This window comes from Lepidochelys kempii, chromosome 3 (assembly GCF_965140285.1).
Source record: "Lepidochelys kempii isolate rLepKem1 chromosome 3, rLepKem1.hap1, whole genome shotgun sequence".
In the NCBI taxonomy this organism is placed as follows: Eukaryota; Metazoa; Chordata; order Testudines; family Cheloniidae; genus Lepidochelys; species Lepidochelys kempii.
Genome location: NC_136382.1, coordinates 114,526,130 through 114,544,708, shown reverse-complemented (window position 1 = coordinate 114,544,708; position 18,579 = coordinate 114,526,130). Strand labels below are relative to the sequence as shown.

The 18,579-nt window shown below is 38.0% G+C and overlaps 1 protein-coding gene across 11 annotated transcripts in view; it reads left to right on the top strand.

Moving 5' to 3' along the window:
- Nucleotides 1-18,579, top strand: part of LATS1 (large tumor suppressor kinase 1) — a 41,119-nt gene that overhangs the window by 7,906 nt on the left and 14,634 nt on the right. For 5 of the 11 annotated variants that reach the window (XM_073337620.2, XM_073337617.2, XM_073337622.2 and 2 more), the window contains 7 exons: nt 547-661; nt 1,009-1,521; nt 5,628-5,778; nt 7,147-8,678; nt 13,034-13,616; nt 14,781-14,963; nt 16,276-16,382. In XM_073337620.2, the coding sequence (XP_073193721.1) occupies nt 1,171-1,521; nt 5,628-5,778; nt 7,147-8,678; nt 13,034-13,616; nt 14,781-14,963; nt 16,276-16,382 (2,907 nt within the window). In that variant the 5' untranslated portion in view covers nt 547-661; nt 1,009-1,170. Of the gene's footprint in view, nt 1-546; nt 662-1,008; nt 1,522-5,627; nt 5,779-7,146; nt 8,679-13,033; nt 13,617-14,780; nt 14,964-16,275; nt 16,383-16,895; nt 16,975-18,579 lie in introns of all 11 variants that reach the window. The other 6 variants (XM_073337621.2, XM_073337623.2, XM_073337624.2 and 3 more) reach the window with 4 other exon arrangements.

The following is an 18,579-nucleotide window of genomic DNA, read 5'->3' as shown; positions in this document are numbered from 1 at the left end:
CGTAGCCGTGTTGGTCCCAGGATATTAGAGAGACAAGGTGGGTAAGGTAATATCTTTTATTAGACCAACTTCTATTGGTGAGAGAGACAAGCTTTCAAGCTTACAAAGCGCTCTTCTGTGTCCCACTTCTGTTGAAGCAAAGCTGATATCAGACATCTGCATTTAGCTAGGAAATTGAAGCAGATGATATTTATAAAAAATCTGTTTTATGATTAAATTCCGTAGTGTCCTTAAAAATAAAATGAAAGGTGGGAGGAATGGTGGGGAACAAACTCCAGTGCGTTGATGTGATGGAGAGCTGAATGACTTGATCCAAGGTATCACAGTGAGTAGGAGTAGAGCAGGAAACAGGATCAAGGAGCCCTCCATTCTTTGTCCATTAGATCACTTTTTTTTTTATGTGTAGATCTTTGATAATCCTTCAGTTGTGGTAATATGATATTTCAAATAGTAGCACAGAAAAGCAACCTGTTAGGACAGTGATCAGGATAAACTACTGTAGAGGAAAATAAACTATGTATTTTTTTCCCCTCTCTTGTCTTCTAGGTGAGATTAAATTCAAGGACGTTTCAGGACTTAAACATTTGGGCCATAGTTTAAAATGACTGAGGCATGCAGTTAATTTTTGTAGCAGATACCAAGGACTCTTTCGAAGATTATAGTTAAGTTTGCAGTTAACTGATGGCTGTACACTCCCTGCTTGAAAAAAAATCAGCAGTGTTTATCACTGTCAATAATTGTAAGACAAGTTTACTCCCTAGGTTTGATAAGCCTGTTTTCGATCCCTCCCAGCTTCGGGATCTTTAGACTTGAGAGGCAACTAAAACATTGTTTACTAGTTAAATGTTGCCAGGCCAAAATAGTTTTTAATTTAGAATGGTTAAAGACTGCATGAATGATAAGTTGCATATGATGAATTTAGTAAATATGGAAGAAATGATATATGTATGCCCTGCAAATTGCAACCTTTTCACTGCATGTGTAACTTGAATTTTCTTTTTGTTACAGGGTGGCTGACTTGGTTGTTGAGAATTTCAGCACTGTTGGAACCACAAACGGTGGTGAATGTTTTCACTCTTGTTTAAGAGTGAGTTCTGAAACTACCAACCAGCCTTTCTTGAAATTTTTGTGGCTGAATCCTTGGTGGAGGTTACATAGATACATGTTTTCATGAAGAGAAGTGAGAAGCCGGAAGGATATAGACAAATGAGGCCTAAGACTTTTCCTGCTAGTAACTACACTGGCAGCAGCCGGCAAATGTTACAAGAAATACGAGAGAGTCTTAGGAATTTGCCTAAGCCCTCAGATGCTGCTAAGGTTGAACACAATATGGGTAAGATGTCAGCTGAAGATCCCAGACAAGGCCGAAATCCCACCAAATTTGTGACGTACCATAAAGCTTTGCAAGAAATTCGAAACTCCCTGCTGCCTTTTGCAAACGAAACCAGCCCCTCTGCCAGGGGAACATCTGAAATCAATCGACAAATGCTGCAAGACTTACAGGCTGCTGGGTTTGATGAGGTAAGCATTTTTGTTGAATATTAACCATATACACACATTTTAGTTGTATGTTACCCTTTTTGTAAGTAAAGAGTGTAAGTAGCATGACAGTCAAAATGTTTCCCTGAAATATAAATGAATTTTTAACTGTGACCTGGCCAAAAAGAAGAAAAAGGGGGAGGGGAGGAAATTAGAAATGTTAAAATAACCCATGTTTTTCCCCCTCTACATCCAGTGTAATCTGTTCTTTTTATAAGTTTAGCAGTAGTTTGATTAGTCATTTACATCCCTGTGTGTGGAAAGGAGTGAACTCCTCAAAGTCTGGAGTTTTCTTCAGAGTAATTTAATGGAATTTTGGATTATGTGGTTTAAAATGTGTTGAGAGAACAATACAGTTCAGAATAGTAAAGCAAGGATACCAAATGTGAGTGACTTGACAATATTTAAATACTTTTATTCTTTTTTATATGAGTATTTCAGAACCCCTGATTATGAATAACTTAAACTTGTTCAGAAAAATGGTTCATTATCTGAGCTGAATATTAACAAAAAACTGCATTTGTTGTCTTATTCATCTGAACGCTTGAATCTTAGCTATATTCAAATGATGTATGTTACCCTAAATCAGATACAATAGAATGTATCATGATAGTACAATAAATACACTGCAAGGAGAACAGTGCAGAATACCTTCAACAACGTAGTGTCTTCTAAGAAAAAATGTAAACATTATATAGCCAGAGTCCCATAATGATGTCTTTCAAAGTTGGTATTGTTGGTCAGTATAAAGACATGGATGAGGTGATTGACAGGCATCTGCCTGAAATTCTGACATCTACTTCAATACCAGCTGAACTTGTTTTCACTTTGTATGGGAAAGAGTGTCATGTAATTTCTTGATAAAATATCTGGTTTCCATGAATAAAGAATTAATACATTTAGAGACCGTTGTGTGTGTGTGTTTGCAATATATTTACTGGGAAGTGGGTCTAAAAGACCCTTTTATACATGCACTTGTAAACCTGAGCACAGACCTCAGGCCCATCACTTTCAAAAATATATAATAGCAGGCCAAGGATAGCTTACAAGCGAACAAGGTAGAATGGTTCATTCATAATTGCACTAGTCAAAATAACGATCCTATCAAAAGTTGTAATTGCAGGTTAATATTAAAGAATCAACTTATTTTGCACTAATTTCCATTAAAGGTTAGGCAAAGTGTTTTGGTGTGTCATATGTATTAGTTGTACATCAACGTAGTGTTAGCAAAGACTTCAAGAAGGAGTGGTTAAGAGGTCACCATATTGTTGCCCATACAGAAAGATTGTGAAAAGAGCTTCTCAATAACCTACAAATGCATTCAGCTCATCAGTGCATATAAATGATACATCAGCTCAGTTTAGTTGCTGAAAGAACTCATTGACAACGGGTTGTCATAATATCTGTTCTCCATTGGCTTTCTTTTCTCCATTTTGTTTAATGATAGGCCATTGTGTCTAGTTTTCAAATATCCAATTAAAAAAAATTCCTACATCCTTGTTGTTGAAAACTGCATATCACACAAATCAGTATCTAAACTTTTGGCATTTATAAAGAATTTCACTATGCTACTGTACCTGGATTAAGAAATAGTGACACTGCATCTGGTAAAATCTGCTTAAATTATGGATTTTGTGATGTGTGATTTCATCTGGTGGGGCACAAGGATGTTAGATATGTCAGTGTTTTCAAAAAGAAGCCTTTTTTAAAGGTATCATGTAATCTCAAAAAGGACTTAATTTATTCAAAATTATCAGATGTTTTAATTGTCAATGAGCCTGAATTCTAAACTTTTAAAAGCATAAGGATTTTTCTGGTGGTTACAAGAAAGATCAAAATCAGTTTTAGCTCTGGAAAGACTACTACTGCTCCACAGTGAACTATACCTTGGTATTGTGGGGAGTAGTCATCTGGTCTTATAGGCATCTACTACTTGAGCTACAGGAAAATTTCTTAATTGTCACCCATTGAAGGACCCTTATACTTTTATTTATTTTTCCAGTCAGTAGAAAGCAACATGTTCAATCATATAGATAAGGTTTTTTTTTTAAAGGAGTCTAGGAGAGTTAGGCACACAAATTCCACTGAATTTCAATGGGAATTGAGTGCCTAACTCTTCATCCTTTTTAAAAATCCCACCAAAGTGTCTGATGCTACTGTCACTGACGTCAGTGGCAAAAAACATCCCCTTTGTATCAGTAAGAGAATAGGGCTCAAATCTGTTCACAACAGAAATAAGTAAGAACATAATGGCCATACTTGATCAGACTAGTTGCCCATGTAGGCCAATATCCTGTCTTCTGACTGTGGCCAACACCAGGTTCTTCAGGGGGAATGAGCAAAACAGACAATTATTGAGTGATCCATCCCCTGTGGCACACTCCCAGCTTTTGGCAGTCCAGAGGCTAAAGACACTCGGAGCATGGGGTTGCATCCCTGACTCTCTTGGCTAATAGCCATTGATGGATCTATCCTCCATTAACTTACTTATTTTGAATCCTGTTACAGTTTTGGCGTACGCAACATCCCCTGGCAATGAGTTCCACAGGCTGACTGCTGTGTATAAAGAAGTACTTCCTTTTGTTTGTTTTAAACCTGTTGCTATTAATTTCATTGGGTGACCCCCGGATTCTCCACACCATTCATGATTTTATAGGCCTCTGTCATATCCCTCTCTCCCCCCCCCCCCCCCCCCGTTGTCTCTTTTTCAAGTTGAGAAGTCTCACTTTTTAATCTCTCATATGAAAATTATGTACCTTTATTAATTTGTTGCCCTTCTCTCTTCCTTTTCTAATTCTAATATAGTTTTTTTTATATGGGGCGACCAGAACTCCATGCAAGTATTCAAGGTGTTGGCATACCATGGATTTATATAGTGGCATTACATTTTCTGTCTTATTGTCTATCTCTTTCCTAATGGTTCCTAACATTCTGTTAGCTTTTTTGACTGCTGCTGCACATTGAGCAGATATTTTTAGAGAACTACCCATAATGACTCAAAGATCTCTTTCTTGAGCGGTAACAGCTAATTTAGATTCCATCATTTTGTATGTATAGTTGGGATTGTGTTTTCCAATGTGCATTATTTCACATTTATCAATTCCGAATATGATCTGCCATTTTGTTGCCTAGTCACCCAGTTTTGTGAGATCCCTTTGTAACTCTTCACAGTCTGCTTTGGATGTAACTATCTTGAGCAATTTTGTATCCTCTGCCAACTTTGCCACCTCGCTGTTTATCCCTGTTTCCAGATCATTTATGAATATGTTGAATGGCACTGGTCCCAGTACAGGTCCCTGAGAGCCACCACTATCTCTTTCCATTCTGAAAGAGTTAGTGGTGACCATTTATCTCTACCCTTTGTTTCCTGTCTTTTAACCAGTTATGAGCCATGAGAGGACCTTCTCTCTTATCCCATGACCGCTTACTTTGCTTAAGAGCCTTTGGTGAGGCACCTCATCAAAGGCTTTTAATATTACTTGATGTCAGCCTGTTTTCTTCCGATATAGTCAGGGCATTAGCGTACAAGGAGATTCAGAGTTAATGCTGAAGTAATAGTAAAATTCAGAATTTCAAATCGGAGTACTTCTTGTGACCTGTAATTCATTATCTCCTTTGCTTTCACAATAAATCAGTTGATTTTCAGCTCTACAGTTTTTAACTATTTTAAGTTTCAGTGGGGGCTAAAAATAGGGCCTTATATTGGAAGCTGGTTGCAACCTTAATTGTGTAGAGGTTACTGCCTTTCAGTAATATATAGGCACATGAACAAATTGTAGTAACAGTAATTCTGAGATTCAAACAGCACAGTAGATACACTAAAGTGAGACTCTTTAAAATGTTAACTTTTTCTGCGCATCTTGGCAATATGAGATTTAACAGCAGTTTTTCTGACTCAGGGAGATGCTTTGAGTCTTTACAAATGTCAGTGAAATTTAGCCAGGCATTTTCTATTAAAATTAATGGAAGATGTGTGGCTAAATCCCCCTGCAGTGCTTTGAAAATCTCAACTGTTGGTGCTTTTGACTGTTTGTTTTTTTTCTGTTAATTTTAAAAATAAAATATTTTTAACTTAATTTTCCCTTTAGGATATGGTTGTACGAGCTCTTAAGCAAACTAACAGCCGTAGTATAGAAGCAGCAATTGAATTCATAAGTAAAATGAGCTACCAAGATCCTCGTCGGGAGCAGATGGCTGCAGCAGCAGCCAGACCTGTTAATGCAGGTATGAAACCACCAGGTATGTATATCCAATAGGTATTTTTCTTATAGGAAGAAATCATAAATTAGCCAAACATTTCAGTTCTGCACTCTCAACTGGGGGATGGACGGGAAGTGAAGCATAAACTTTAACAAATAGGTGATTGAAATTCCATTTTTCTTGAAAATGGAGAAATTTTTTAGTATAATTTATAAAGTAATCCACGTAAATGTCAGTACTTGACGTTAGTTTATAATAAGCTTTTAGGTTATGTTTTCAACATCATACATACGTAATCCTGTTCAGACCTGTCATTTTGGTGTTCGTTTCCTGTGTTGAATACTTTTCATTCATTTCTTAAATTTGGAAGTCATATCACTTAATTTCTGTGCAATTACAGTTAAATTGTTAATTTATGTACAAGAAAATAACATAGTAAACAACACTAGCAAAGTACAACAGGGCTTTCGTTTTCAATCCACTATCTTTCAACCTATTAAATTGAGTTAACTAGAATTTGTACCAAGCTTTTGGTGGGATATTGGAATTTAGCCAGGACTTTCATTCTTACTTGCACAATTTATCACAATTTACCCATTTTTCATTTATGGAAAAAATATTGATCTGCAGCAGTGAAAATAATAAATGAAAACTTTCAAAATTAAACATACAATTGCCCTGTTCATATGCCATAATATGACCTCTATCTTGTAATTACTTTCTGGTACCTCCAATAAAAGATGGCTCTGTAATTCTTAAAGGAGTTAAATTTTAAGAATTCAGTGTTGAGATGGTCATTGTAAATTTTGCATTTATGCAGTCTTATCTTACACTTACAAACATACAGTATCTTTCAGACTGATTTAAAACATAACCTTTTGATGAACAGCACTTTGCATACAAGGAATGTAATGCACTTGGGTTAACTGTGTTAAGTGCATTATCTTTTTAATTTAGTGTGCCTGTTTACAGGTGTACAAGTCCTAGAAATCTTTCAGCTGACTAATTCACTCAAAGGTTGTGAACCCCTCAAGTACATCACTGAGTTGTCACTTTATAAAGCTGTCCAGTTCATAAGTTGTCACTTTATAAGATTGATTTGATGTAATGTTTATGATATCAATGTTATGTAAAATGTAGGTCAATACATTTTTCTTTGCTCAGCTTTTCCATGCTAGAAATAGTTCGATAGCTTCCTTTCTGATTAGTCACAAATCAGTCATGTGACTTATTGTGGCTTACATTAAAATTTATTATCTATTTCGTAGCAGTAAGGTAACTGCCAAGAAAAGGAAAAGTAACTGAATTAGAATAGTAGTGAAATATTGCAAGCTGCAAGTAGTTTTTTCCCCCACAAATATAAAATCCTATGCGTTTTTTTTTTTGTTTTTTTTTCTGTTGTAAAAGCAGGTGGTGTGCAGCAATCAATTAACCGTAAACAGAGCTGGAAAGGTTCTAAAGAGTCCTTGGTACCTCCGAGACATGGCCCTCCATTGGGAGATAGTGTAACTTATCGTTCAGAAAGTCCAAGTTCTCAGTCGGATGTAGGAAGGCCCTTATCTGGTTCTGGATTAGCAGCATTTGCTCAGGCTCATCCTGGCAATGGACAAAGAGTGAATCCACCACCTCCACCACAAGTAAGGAGTGTTACTCCCCCTCCTCCACCTCCAAGAGGGCAGACTCCTCCACCAAGAGGAACAACTCCACCACCTCCTTCCTGGGAACCAAATGCTCAAACAAAACGTTATTCTGGAAGCATGGAATATATGATTTCTCGCATTTCTCCAGTACCACCAGGAGCATGGCAGGATGGCTATCCGCCCCCACCAATGAATCCGTCACCCATAAGTTCTTCTACGCAGGGACAAAGAGGCATTAATTCTGTTCCACTTGGTAGGCAACCAATAATCATGCAGAGTTCTGCCAATAGCAAGTTTAGTTTTCCATCAGGAAGAGCTGGAATGCAAAATGGCAATTGTCAGACTGATTTCATGGTTCATCAGAATGTTGTATCTGGGAACTCGGTCAATCGTCAGCCACCCCCTCCGTACCCAATATCTGCAACTAACAGGCAAAGTCCTACAGCATTGCAGATGCAAGCAGGAGGATCTGTTCCTCCTTCAGCATACACCAATGGAAACATTCCTCAGTCCATGATCGTGCCAAATAGAAACAGCCATAACATGGAACTTTACAATATAAATCTACCTGGAATACCAATGTCCTGGTCACAGCCTTCATCTGCTCCGCCCCAATCACCACCTGGCAGTGGACATGAAATCCCTACATGGCAACCCAACATTCCAGTAAGATCAAATTCTTTCAATAACCCTCATGGAAATAGACAGAGTCACTCTAGCAGTTCTCAGCCTTCAGCCACCACAGTAACAGCTATAACCCCAGCTCCCATTCAGCAGCCAGTAAAAAGTATGCGAGTATTAAAGCCAGAGCTGCAGACTGCCTTAGCACCAACTCATCCTTCTTGGATGTCACAGCCAATGCAAGCTGTCCAACCAGTCCCCTTCTCTGAGAGTCCATCTACTAACATGGCAGTTATGTCACCTGTTACAGAAGCTCCAAATTACCAAGGTCCTCCACCACCTTATCCAAAACACTTGCTACACCAGAATCCATCCGTCAGTCCATATGAGACAGGAACCAAACCTAACAAAGAAGATCATCCCAGTTTACCTAAGGAAGAAGAGAGTGAAAAGAATAATGAATGTATTGATGGGACAGATAAAGAAAAAAAACAAATAACAACCTCACCTGTTCCTGTTAGGAAAAATAAGAGAGATGAAGAGCGAAGGGAGTCTCGCATTCAGAGCTATTCTCCTCAGGCCTTTAAATTCTTCATGGAGCAACATGTGGAAAACATACTCAAGTCTCATCAGCAACGATTGCATCGCAAGAAACAACTAGAGAATGAAATGATGCGGGTAAAACTTTTATTTTCTTTAATATTTGAATGGAACTACTTATCTTTTAGTACACATTTTTAAAAACTGCATATCTAGACAGGTTTCTTGGTTATACTACAATTTTGTGTGCAGTTGTAGTATCTTTTGGTATTGAAGTTCATTTTTAGTTTGACCACATGTTTAAGAAGCAGCCAGCCTTTCAGTATGTGTTTAGGTAATCCCATTCCTCTTTGGAAAGTATAATTTTAAATTAATCAAGCAAACCAAAAATATTTTATATTCTAAACACTTATCATCTCAGTCATTTATGAGGAGGCTGAAGTAAATTTATTGAAGCTTGCATTGGGCTTAGCTGCACAGCTCCCACGTTTTTCTCATGGATGATATTAATGGTGATTTGGGGGAAACTATTTGTTAAAATTGTCACAGTTAAGTATTATTTAAGATTTTTGTAGATGCAATTTAGGAAAAAATGGTAATAGGACTGGCTAAAGTCTCCATATAGAGCCCCAAAGAATGATTACTTCCTTCACTTTCACCAGTTTGACACCACTGTGTGATGGTATTTGTCCAGGAAATTTCATTCTAAAAATGTATTTCATGTTATTCAACATTCAAAAGTGCTTAAAAGGCATATTATAGAACAAAAAGAGACACTGTCTGTTTGCTGAGTTGTAGGTTATTTCTACCCAAGTAAAGTATTTGGAAGTAGAGAATGAATTATACTTCTAAATATTAGAGTCAGATTTTGCTAAATATACAGAAGGTTTGATCCTCTATTCCATAGTCCTTCCATAGTGTGCAAAATTCCTATAATATCAGTGAGAGATCTGGGTACACAAGGAATGCAGGGTTGGCCACCATAGTATATTAACTAAATCTTGGCTAGGGAATTTAAAACTCACTTTAATCTGCACTTTAAAACACTACAGCGTGCAACAAAAATGCCACAGTTCTGTAAAGCCTATACTCCTTTATCTAGCACTGGCCCAAGAGTACACGTTCTATTAATAGAAGTTAAAAAAAAAAAAGACAGCTTTTAGTGTAAAAACTGGCTTTCGATGATGCATCTGATGACCCTTTCCAATTTGTGTTTTTTACAGTCACATTTTATACTAAAACTTTTGTCTTCCTTGTTGCCGTGTAAAGACCCGCACAACAGGGGAAACAGTGAAACTGACTTTATAGAAAACATTGAGAAATACCCACATTAAAACAAGAAAATACAGAGAGAATTTTAGCTATGATTTTTGCAATCATCTTAGGCTTTATTTGTAATCTTAGTTTTTCTGAGAATAATAGTAGGTAACAGAATTTAGACAAATGGTTGTTTGAAATTGATACCTTTATCTGAAACCTTTTTTTTTTTTTGCTTGACTGAGCCGTCATTTCAAAATCCACATTCTCCTGCTCTGAAAAAAAATCTTGATTTAAACTGTACTCTTATATAAGTGTCTACTTAATCACAACCTAAGTAAATGTTAGCAAATAAGATTTATTCCTGAAAGTCTCTCTAGATGTTTATTCTTAGTCTTCTTTTTCCTTTTCACTTTCACTAACAACTGATTTTAAACTCTTAAGGTGTTGGAAGCTTTGCTGACTTCTATAGCCTCCATTACTGTGTGGGCAAGTAAGACTTTGGAGAAACAGTATTATATTAAGAATAGCATGAACCCTTTCCAAAGGACTCTGCATGTATACCTGCATCAAAACTAAAGCATGAAGTTGATGTATTTTTTAATATTACATTTGGGTACTTAAGTGCAAGATCACTAAGTTTGATTTGCAAACCTCACTTTCATTTCTTATTTGGAGCATTTTATTGAGTGTGCTCTGCCATGGTGTAAGCACAATTAGTTATGTTGACACACATCCCTCTTAGTGGTAATGATTTTTTTCCCTGCATGCTTAACATAGTCAATTAAAATCAAAATTTTATTTTTCTTATTTACGCTAAATATATTTTATGGTAATTGTGCTCAATTCACACAAAATGTGTTTAATTCAAAAGGAGGATCTTTTTTGGGGGTTGGATAGTGAAAAATGGGGTGTCATGGGGGGAGAAGCTGCTCCCTTTAGTACGCAATGGGAGAGAAATCTGACTGGAATAGGCCAACTCACCTTACATCTTGAGTAGGAAGAGAAGTGAAACTTGATGGCCATTTGTCTCCCTTAGCACTTTTTCATCTTTATTTGCAGGAGAGTTAAGAGGATTAAACCAGGAGTGGATTTCCTCATTTCTCTCCTTCTGCAGGAAGCTGAGGGAAAAGGGCCACCATAATGTTTCAGCCAGTATGTATTCCCTGGTGGGAGGGCAGGTGTCTAAAGGAAGGTGCGTATTGGAGAGAACTGGGTTTTTTGGGCGTGGAGCAGCTGTGTCACAGGTGGAGTAGTAATGTGTTTTGGAGGTATGCACTTGCTTATATTATCTTATTCTTTCTAATGGTGCCAAAAGTGGTGCGAGGCACCTGCCAGAACACACATACTTCTGCCCTGAAGAGTGTGAAAACAAAATTAGTCATGATGTAGGGAATAACAAGACCATAGGGAAGGAAATTAGAGGTGATGTCAGTGAGATCACATGGCTATTCAGAAAGAGCTAGTGTATGGCATGAAGTAAAGAGAATGGCGTATTTTTTGGGGGGGGGTGTATGTATGTATAATTTAAAATTAATATATTTCAAGGTTAATTTCTTGTAGCCATCGTAGAAGTGGGTCCTAAAAGCAATATTAATTAGGTGAAGGAGGGGACTTTGCAGATCAGCTCAGGAAGGGTGTTTGAGGTACAGTGTGGGTGGCATGGAGGAAAGTGTGTAGGTCTTTTTGGGGGAAAGAAGATAAATAAGGTATTGATGCTGAGATTTTTGATGGAGCAAAGGGGTTGTCAAGCAACATGAAGAGATAAGGCTAGTGGAGAGCAGAAGCTTGGAGGTTCTGGAAGATAAGGACAAAACATTTAAATTTGATGCCATGGAGGAAGGAGAGCCTAGTACACTGAGGTTAGAGGGGATGGAATGGTCTGACTGATGGGCAAAGAATATGATCTTGGCAGTGTTTTGATGGAGCCAAAGGAGAGCATCATGGGTGTTCAAAGGCTACAGAGGAGGTGGCTGCAGTAGTCAAACCTGGAGATGGTGAGGACTGCACCAGGTTTTTTGATGTATGGACAGATACAAAGTCAGATTTTTAAATCTCTGCTTGAGACCCACTGTTGCTGTGATGCCTGTAAGAAATCTGCTATTGTCTGGTTTTATGAGAGTTGGATAGTTGATTTTATTTTTTTAAAACAAAAAGTGCCTTCAGGAATCATTAAACTGTAGCTACCTATGTAACCGTGATTTCTGTTGTTCTTGTTCTCCCTCATTTCTTTCTTCTTTTTGTTTGCCTATTTTGTCTTAAATTATCTTTATATGGGATCTCTTTAGGGTTCCAGAGCATTTTTATTAAGTTTAATACCTTACTTAAAAAGATGGTGTAGAATCTTCAACAAAGATACCCTTTATCAAAATATTAATTAGTAATTTGCGTTAAACAATAATTAACTAAAACAAGAGTATTAAACATCCTGACTGAAAATCTTCTCTCAATTGCTCACCTTTTACTATCTTGGTTTCTGTTTGATAGTTTCATTAGTTCTCCAACCACTGTAGTGTCTTCCGTGATATACAAGACTTGACTTCTTAATGTAAAAACACAAGCAGAACCACCTTTCGTTGTGGCTTGCTACTTCATAAGAAGCAAAATAGGGCAGAAGGACACCTTTAAGAACCAAATGGAAATAGTTATGCCAAAACAATTAAGTGTGCAAAGAATGAGTGATCAATCAGTGGATAACTAATTGGAAAATCTACAGAGCAATACATTCAGTTCATTGTGTTAGGAATCAAGCAAGTAATGACTCCAGTAATGCAGAGTGTCATGGACAAATCTGTACAGTTGTTAATATGTAAGGGAAGTATTCCCATGTGGGAAAATCTCTGTGAAGGATAGTGGGTTACTAATGGCCTCCCTCCTGTCCTACAAACCCATTTCTTCTACAAAGGGCATGGAAGGCAACCACCATCAGCTTGTCTTTTTCTCCCACCCTATTCCCTTCCCAAAAATGGCTCCCTTAATCAAGAGCATGGTGGTGCATGGCACCTTGTGCATATTGTTGTTATAACTGTCCCTTAGGTTGCACATTTTATGGGTTGTTTGTTTCAACCTTAAGTGTTTTTATAGAGACCTAATGTGTGTTAGGGAAAAAACGTCAAGTATTATTCCTCATTTTACATGCAAGTTTTTCCTTTACTTTGCTTGAACCTTCTAATGTATGATGATCACCACAAAGCGAAAAGTGTTTTTAACTTGTGAAATTTAACTTTGTTACATAGGTTGGGTTGTCCCAAGATGCCCAGGATCAAATGAGAAAAATGCTGTGCCAGAAGGAGTCTAACTACATTCGTCTCAAAAGGGCTAAAATGGACAAATCAATGTTTGTAAAAATTAAGACTCTTGGGATTGGGGCATTTGGAGAGGTCTGCCTAGCAAGGAAAGTGGACACTAATGCTTTATATGCAACAAAAACCCTGCGGAAGAAAGATGTGCTGCTTCGGAACCAAGTTGCTCATGTTAAAGCTGAGCGGGATATCCTTGCAGAGGCTGACAATGAGTGGGTGGTTCGCCTGTACTATTCATTCCAAGATAAGGACAATTTGTACTTTGTAATGGATTACATTCCAGGAGGTGATATGATGAGCCTGTTAATTAGAATGGGGGTCTTCCCAGAAAATCTGGCACGGTTCTATATAGCAGAGCTGACCTGTGCAGTTGAAAGTGTTCACAAGATGGGCTTCATTCACAGAGACATTAAACCTGATAACATTTTGATTGATCGTGATGGTCATATTAAACTGACTGACTTCGGGCTTTGTACAGGTTTTCGATGGACGCATGATTCCAAATACTATCAAAGTGGTAAGTAGCTATTTTTGTTATCTGAACTGATGTAGCATTCCATGCTAATTTATGAATAATAAGTATGAGTAGAAAGATGAACACAACATGAAAAAAGTTTGAATTTAATACCCATACAGGAAATGGAATAAGCTAAACCAGTATAGCAGTGTGCACACTTGAAGTAGTACTGATCTAACTATTTTGGTTAAAAAAAAAAAAATCTAACTGAAATAGTTATATCAGTACAAAAATTCTAAGTCACTTTTGAAAATGGGATGTAGGAGCCTAAGTCATGTAGGCACTTTTGACAATTTTACCCAAGATCTACAATCTTCATCCCTCTTCTGCAGTTGTGTGGAAATTCAGTAAGTGAGCTTCTTTTAAAAAAAGATTTAAGTTTATTTAATGCCTTCAGGGTAGTTGCGGGAAGCTTATGGCAAAGATAATTTTGCATTTTGTTCTCCAAGTGGCAGTATCTGGATTCCTTCTTCGTTTTACGGTTATTTTTTCTTATAGGTAACCTGCAAAGAATTAAATGAAAATTGGGCTTGTACCTTTTTTCTTCAATAGTTTTTTCAAAACCCACTTTTCTGGCTTGTTTTTACACTAGAATTCAGTTCCTCTTTAGCCTGGTATATTTTACGGTGATTGGAGAAGTAGCAAGAGGGATGACATTACATAAGGCAAGAGAGTGAAATTTGAACAATTGTGATAGGTAAGATTTTTAATCAGACTTTTAAAAACTTTCTAATTTTTAAACACCTGTTTAACTTCAGTGATTGATATTTTGGAGATGGCCCTCCTTCACTGCAGGTGAGAGAAATAACCATATACATCCTGTACTTCTAACAAGTTCTTCAGCAAAACTAGGGAAGACCAGAATTGACATTTCCTATTATTTGTTAGGAAAAAAAACCAATTTTTAACAAACAAAAGAAAATAACTTTCAGGCACTCTTTTTTACATCATAAGCAAAAAAAAAAAGCACACAAGCTCAATATTCTAAGTTCTTTACAAGTTCACTTTTAATTATTTTTATTTTAAAGTACTTTAATTCATTAGAATAGAGTGTGTTCATAAAAAAGGAATGTTAAAGAATTTGGAGAGAAACTGGTCTTAGTTGAGAAGCTCAACTAAGGGGTAAAACCCCAAAATATTAGCGCTTTCATTTTTATATTGTAGGTGACCATTCACGTCAAGACAGCATGGATTTTAGTAATGAATGGGGCGATCCAGCAAACTGCAGATGTGGAGACAGGCTTAAGCCACTTGAGCGTAGGGCAGCACGGCAGCATCAACGTTGTTTGGCACATTCACTTGTTGGCACACCTAATTATATTGCACCAGAAGTACTCTTACGAACAGGTAAAGCTTTTTAATTGGATCCCTTTGCAAAATGACTGATGTCTAAAGGCTTTGGCCATTTCTGAAGACCAGCACTTGTACAGATTAATTAATAATGGAGCCAGTAACAGATAAGTTAAATGAATTATTTGCATCAGTCTTCACTGCAGAGGATGTGAGGGAGATTCTCATAACTGAGTCATTCTTTTTAGGTGACAAATCTGAGGAACTGTCCCAGATTGAGGTGTCAATAAGAGGAGGTTTTGGAACAGATTGATTAAACAGTAATAAATCAACAGGATATGTTCACCCAACAGTCCTGAAGAAACTCAAATATAAAATTTCAGAACTACTAATTGTGAAATGTAACCTATCGCTTATATCAGCCTCTGTACCAGGTAGCTAATGTAAGGCCAATTTTTAAAAAAGAAATTTTATTCACTCAAGAGAGAGAGCTTGGAGTCATCAGGGATAGTTCTCTGAAAACATCTGCTCATTGGCAGTCAAAATAGTTAACAGAATGGTAGGAATTATTAGGAAAGGAATAGATAATAAGACAGAGAATATCATAAGGCCTCTATAAAAATAAAAATCTGTATTAGAATTGGAAAAAGTACAGGGAAGGGCAACAAAAATTATTAGGCGGGTAAGGTACAGCTTCCATATGACAGGAGATTAAAAAGACTGCTCATCTTAGAAAAGAGATGACTAAGTGGGATATGATAAAGGTCTATAAAATCATGAATGGTGTGGAGAAAGTGAAGAAGGAAGTGGTATTACCCCTTCACATAACACTGGAACAAGGGGTCACCCCAAAAAATTGATAGGCAGCAGGTTTAAAACAAACATAAGGAAGTACTTTTTCACACAATACACAGCCTATGGAACTTGTTGCCAGGGGATGTTATGAAGGCCAAAAGTGTAACTTAGTTCAAAAAAGAATTAGATAAGTTTAATGGAGGGATAGGTCCAGCAATGGCTATTAGCCAAGATGGTCAGGGACGCAACTCCATGCTATGGGTTTTCCTAAGCTTCTGACTGCCAGAAGCTGGGCCTGGATGACAGGGGATGGATCATTTGATAATTGTCCTGTTCATTTGCTCTGAAGTATCTGGCACTGGCCATTGTCAGCAGATAGGGTGCTGGGCTAGATGGACCATTGGTCTGACCCAGTATGGCCATTCTTAAGCTTTTCTGGGTCAAAAATAAGTACTAAATTATTATTAATCTTGAAGATAATGCAACAAATACTTGATACGTTGGTTACCCATTTAAATGTAAATTTAAGTAACCAAAGCACTGGTTTCATTTTTATAGTTTGCTTTTGTTTCAGGATATACACAACTGTGCGATTGGTGGAGTGTTGGAGTAATTCTCTTTGAAATGTTGGTGGGGCAGCCTCCCTTTCTGGCACAAACCCCACTGGAAACACAAATGAAGGTAATTAAGAAAATCAGGTCTTAAAATTATGTAATAGTAATGGGCAAAAGTAGTAGTTTGTGTAATCCTACAAGCATTACCATGCTGAAAAAGCAGAGTCAGAATTTGTGCAAAACTTTCTAATTCTATAAAGTGAGAGGAGAGTTTTAAGTGAATAAGCACTATGCACAACTAGGTGATACCCTTTGGCTTAGAAATATGGTTAGTTTCTTTCACAGAGGCTGAATATTGTAAGATCTGATTTTAGTTTCATGCAATAATCCAAACTAGTCATTTGTTCATGCTTTGTCAAGAGTTTACCATTTTTGCTCTCTTACAGTATGCCCTTCTCAGTACCATACTTCTCTCAAACAGTGCCATGGCACGTGTGAGTGAGAGAGAGCGAGAGTGTTGGCCCAACATCCTTTTTGTGAGATAAGCAATTTAACAGTGTAAAGGGGTACTCACTTGAGCACCTCCTAGTGGCTGGATGCAGTAATACAGTCCTTTTCTCACCCTTGGCACCCCTTGCAGGCTGCCAGCTGACCTTGATGGGTCTTCAGTGGCGTCACTCTTCAGCCAAGTCACAAAGTTCAAATGAACTTTTTCATGGGTATGTAAGAGTCCAGTAACTAAACAGTCTATTTGCTCTTTCTTGGGTCTTCAGCCCCAGCTCTGGGCCCTTTGTTCAGATTCCCAAATAAGCCTGGTACCCTTTCTGGGGTTTACCCCACTTTACCTGGGGCCAGAAGGGGAACCAGGGCTTGCTGTAACATACAAGGGCACAGTCCACACTAGTGGGGGGCTGACACAGCCCCGCCCTGCAACCTTGGGTGCCTTACAATGCTTTGCTGTAGTAACTCCCTCCTGGGCTGCTCACAGACAGCTTTCCAGCATGTATTCCACACCCTGAGTACCTGTGTGTAACTGCGGCCTCCCAGCTACACCCTGGCTCCTCCCAGCCTTGGTTATACTGCAGGTGACCCAACACACCCCCAGAATCTTCCCCCAGAAATGTATGTCCTTTACTGCCCACCCTTTTAATGGACTTCAGGACATTTGTACTGTGCAAGAGATCATTAAGGAAATAATATAACCGCTTATTACTTTAAATAGTTACCCAGACGCTTTAACTTAAACACATTGGATTAGATAAAATACTAAAACCAGCTTATTAACTACAAAGAGATTTTAAGGAGTATAAGTAATGAGGCTTAAATGACAAAATGGTTACAAGAAGAATAAAGATAAAACTCTGATTGGTACCTACTTAAACTATCTAAGGGCTTGTCTACACTGACATTTTACAGCGCTGCAACTTTCTCGCTCGGGGGTATGAAAAAACAGACCCCTGAGTGCAGCAAGTTTCAACACTGTAAAGTGCCAGTGTAGACAGTGCACCAGTGCTGGGAGCTGCGCCCCTCATGGGGGTGGGGTTTTTTTGTTTTGTTTTTAAGAGTGCTGGGAGAGCTCTTTCCCAGCGCTCTGCCACTACACAAGGAATGTTAAAGCACGGCCGTGGCAGTGCTTTAACGTTGCCTGTGTAGACTAGCCCTTAGTTGCAAAGCAAACTTTCTCACCACATATTTCCAGCAAGGTTATTGACCAAACTCTTCAGGTCAGGACCCCTCCTTCAGAGTCCACTGGCTATTTCCTTTTGTCTTCACAGTTGCAGAGGAGGCGACGGGCAGGGAGAGAAAGAGGGGTCCCTTGGTGTGTTTGTCCCTCCTTTTTATAGTTTCAGCCCCCTTCTTTAAAAAACATTTGCAGCTGAGAACCAGGAGACAAAGAGTCTACATGGAAGGATGTTCCCTGTTGGGTTTTTTTTTCCACTTGTTTGAACTTCCTTTGTTTTCCCTTCCTGGTTGATGACACTGTTTACTGCTTAAATGCAAACAAAGGCACGCACACATTCCTTCCTTTGTTTCGGACAGACCTAACTTGTGGCTGGGCAGGGCTGTGAGGTTTGGAACGTGTGTTAATAACATCATACAGGGGAATCATAACACTATGTTAAGTTATAACGCACACATTTTATCAAGACAATATTGACCAGCAAATTGAGTTTTCAAATGATACCTTACAAGGCGTACCTTGTACAAAGATTATTACAATAGTGCTTAGAGTATGAACACAGAGATGTATTCAGTCACACCCACCCACTACTCTGGGTTCTAGCCCAGGGATCCTAAAAACAGCAGCCACTTACGGCTTGATT